We start from the raw sequence: 4,027 nt of genomic DNA, 5'->3' as shown, positions 1-4,027 counted from the left end.
CCTCGATCAACTCTAATTAACTTTAATCGATGATTAGTCCATTGGAATTGACCAAACGCACTTGTCAACGACAAACGAGAAAAAAACAGAGCTTTTATTGGATTGCGCTCGTCGCTCATCGTTCATACAATGTGCAATAGTTAGGGGTTCCGCACAATAAAAGAAATAAAGAATAGAGAACAGAATTAACAGAGAATAAGAATTTCAACTTATCAGAAACTGCGTATTCCATAATACATGATTTCTAATAGGTTGAAATTCTTATTCTCAGTTCTCTGTTTCTTTTATTGTGCGGAGCCTTTAAGAAGTTCAACCTATCAAAAATCATGTTCTGTGGAATACACAGTTTCAGATAGGTTAAAATTCTTATTCTCTGTTTTTTTTATTGTACGGAGCCCCTTACTATACTAGTGCAATTTTCTAAATCTTAGGATGGCGCTAGTGCTGCACTAGTTTTCCTAGTAGAAAACGCTATTAGAGAACCATCGTCCAACTGCACATACCATGTTAACACTTCCACCATGATTTCAGATCCTAATAACACTCACACTTGTTTCGATTCTTCTCTTGCGAGATTCTCTAAACGTTTATAGACAAGCATCGATAAAACATTTAGAGAATCCAGCTATTGAATAAGTACATAGACTGCGTTCAGCAGAAAAAGCAGTTTTGCAACTGTGTAAAACTGTGCAACTGTGTCTTTAATACGATTGACTTTAGTTTCTCATTGGATCTAAATATATAAATCAATCATATTCACAAATTTCACAACAGTTGCACAGTTGCTTTTTTTGCTGAAAATAGCCATTGTCTTCAATTTTAACGAGTAATATCTCAGGGTATCGATCATGTAACTTTTTGTCTAAAACATGAAATTTTTATATGTATATGCATGTACAAAAATACACATATAAAAAATTTTTACTTTTCAGGCATTTCCATCCTGGGGAAAAAGTTACACGATCACTATCCAGTTCTCAGGGCAGAGCAACATTTATTTCTGCCAAATTTTTTCGTTCCATGCAAAAATATATTTAAATAAACCTAATTTTATTGATTTTTGATAGCTAAAACTGTATAATTGCTAATATGCCAACTATATATATCTTTTTTATTTGATTTATTTAAACATATCATACATTCATGTGTCTAGCAATAGGGAATTTTCTTTGATATTTAATTCCACACATTTTTACTTAATCATTAAGACTACGTTGTAATACAATGTTTAACGATACAAATGATCAGCATAAATATTACTAGCAATTTCGGATTCCCACTTATCTCCATTATTTAAAAGCTTTTCCTTGTTGTACAGCATTTCTTCATGAGTTTCGGTTGAAAATTCGAAGTTGGGACCCTGTGAAATAATTCACTTATTAATATAAAATAATCCCATCCTTATTATATATATATTACTTTTTTCAATAATTCTGCTTCTTTATTAATAATAGCATCTACCTCAACAATAGCATCTACTGGACAAGCTTCCTGACAAAAGCCACAATAAATACATTTCGACATATCAATATCATATCTTGTAGTCCGTCGAGATCCATCTGCTCTTTCTTCTGCTTCAATTGTAATAGCTTGCGCAGGACATATTGCTTCACATAATTTACAAGCAATACATCTTTCTTCCCCAGAAGGATACCTGAAGAATCCTCAAAAAATTCAATAAATTGAACGTTTAAATATTTTCTATTTGGAAAAATCTATTTAATTATTTTTCTTTTCTTCATCATAACATCAACACTAGACCACAAATGTCTTAAAAATAAGTTATATATTTCATTAGCTATAAGTTTATATTTTATTAATTATTATCACATATAAATCATATTAAATTGTCAAAATATTTATTTTGTATACATATATATATTTATTTTGTATACATATATATATATATATATATATATTTACAATATATACTTTTGGTTTATATATCTATACGTACCTCCTTAATGCATGTTCTCCTCTAAATCTAGGACTTAAAGGTCCTTTTTCAAAAGGATAATTTATCGTTGCTGGTTCCCTAAATATCTGAGACACAGCAATTCCCATTCCTCGAATAATTTCAAGAAAAAACATATGTGTAGTTGCTGCTTCCATAATATCTGGCCAGGTTTTATCTTTTTCTTTGTTTACATAGTAATATTTACTTCGATTCAAACATATGTTTACACCATTTGGAACAATCTTAAGGAATCCTCCTAGTGCTAAAACATTTATAATTCTTAAAATTATCATTATTGAAGATATTAAGAAATCCTCTTTATTATAAATTGAATGATTTTGATGATAAATTGACAATCTAATTATGCATATTAAAGAAATAAATAAGAAGACATAAAAAATTATGCTTTGTCCAAGATTAGCTGATGTAGTAATTAAAATAAATTACATTCAAGTAAAGAGACACAAAGAATGCTTTAAGTCAATATAAATCAAAATAAGTCGTTTATTATTCACTGAATGCCAAAAAAGATAGAGGTTTATATTGATTTGTATCACTAAACAGAAAACATTCAAAATGAGAAAAGAAAAAGAAAGAATGGAAGAACAATCAAGATCAGCTTCATCATAAAATTCATCTGAATATCATACCGATTTTTCCGGTTCGTGCAATTATCTGTAAAGGGCCCACCATGATCACTCAAATTTTTTAAAAGTTGATAAGATTGACCATTCACGCTTCGTCAACAAATTTTCTTAGAGAATATCCATCAATATTCGCTAACAAAATCAGCTGATAAACTGTGATAAATTGCGTATATACGTATGTATATATACTAGTGCGATAATCACAAGACCTGTTCGTTTTAGTTGAACTTCTTGCACGGTTCATTTTTCATCCTTTTCTCTACGTTGGAGAAAAAAAGAGAAAAGATAAAGAACTTTAGTTAAAAAGAACAGACCTACTTTCTGGCTGCGATCGATTTGGACGTTTTCAATACTTCTATTCTTATTTTATGTCTAATAAACGATAAAGACAGAATGATGATTACAAGCGCTTAAAGCGCGTGAGCGTCCAAATCGACCGCAGTATTGACAGCATTGCAACCAATACAATAACAAAACAATAACAAGATTCTAATCTAGCAAGCTAGCAATCCAGCAAGAGAGCAAGCATCGCATGCCGCAGACTTATACCTGTATTCATAGTCAGGCTTTATATCTAAGGTTTCCTTAAATTTATCTTCAGATACTCTACGAATTATTTCATTGGTTACTGACCATCTAAAGATAAATTTAAGGAAGCCTTAAGTGCAAGGTCTGACTAGGGCTATTTTCCTAGGACACAGAGATTGTATTCCACTGTGTATTTATTAGAACGCAGTTTAGTTTCATAGTGTAACTAGAATGCATTGCAGTCTTTTATTCTATTCTTACAATTATATTTAGCGTATCAATAATAGATTTATGATTTTTATTTAGACTTAAGTTATAATTTTTTCAGAATTGACGATTTTTGAAGGTTTTATTGCAAAATACGTATAGCTATTAAATAACTTTTTGAAAAGTTGGTAATATCGACATGCTCGTATTTAGTTTTTTACTGTGTCGAGCAGTGTAACTCTGTGTTATAGTTCAAACACTTTGTGTAAAACACAGTGTTACACTGTGTTACCTGTGTACGTTGTTGGCAAACAATTATCCTATTGCCCGTATTCATAATCAGACCTTGTATTTAAGGTATCAAATACTCTACGAATTATTTCATTGGCTGTTGAGCATCTAAAGATAAATTTAAGAAAGCCTTAAATATAAGGCTTGACTACGAATACGAGTGTATGAATACGGGCATTAAGTCGGAACTCGCAGTAGTACATTTCGCTTGTCTACTTCTGTTTTTCCGCGAGTTCTGATTGTCTTCCACTTTTCCGCTTTCCGTTTTTCTGTCAAGATGTAAACCCGGCCTTATAGCGTTTTCGGTCCAACCGGATTTGCACCTTGAGTTGGAAAATAGCTTCGCTATTGGTTGACGTTACACGCTCTACCAATAGGAGAGCACAAACTACTTCAA

General features: G+C 31.3%; 1 protein-coding gene across 1 annotated transcript; it reads right to left on the bottom strand.

The window, feature by feature from the left end:
• Positions 1-1,090: 1,090 nt before the first annotated feature.
• Positions 1,091-2,650, bottom strand: LOC105623804 (NADH-ubiquinone oxidoreductase subunit 8). The gene is made up of 4 exons (XM_012205180.1): positions 2,608-2,650; positions 1,958-2,219; positions 1,462-1,654; positions 1,091-1,360 (listed from the first exon to the last, which is right to left on the bottom strand). The coding sequence occupies exons 1-4, from the start codon at positions 2,648-2,650 to the stop codon at positions 1,229-1,231; spliced, it is 630 nt and encodes a 209-aa protein (XP_012060570.1). The 3' UTR covers positions 1,091-1,228.
• Positions 2,651-4,027: the final 1,377 nt, after the last annotated feature.

The sequence above is a fragment of the Atta cephalotes genome, assembly GCF_000143395.1.
Source record: "Atta cephalotes unplaced genomic scaffold scaffold00064, whole genome shotgun sequence".
In the NCBI taxonomy this organism is placed as follows: domain Eukaryota; kingdom Metazoa; phylum Arthropoda; class Insecta; order Hymenoptera; family Formicidae; genus Atta; species Atta cephalotes.
This window is presented reverse-complemented; position numbering and strand designations above follow the sequence as displayed.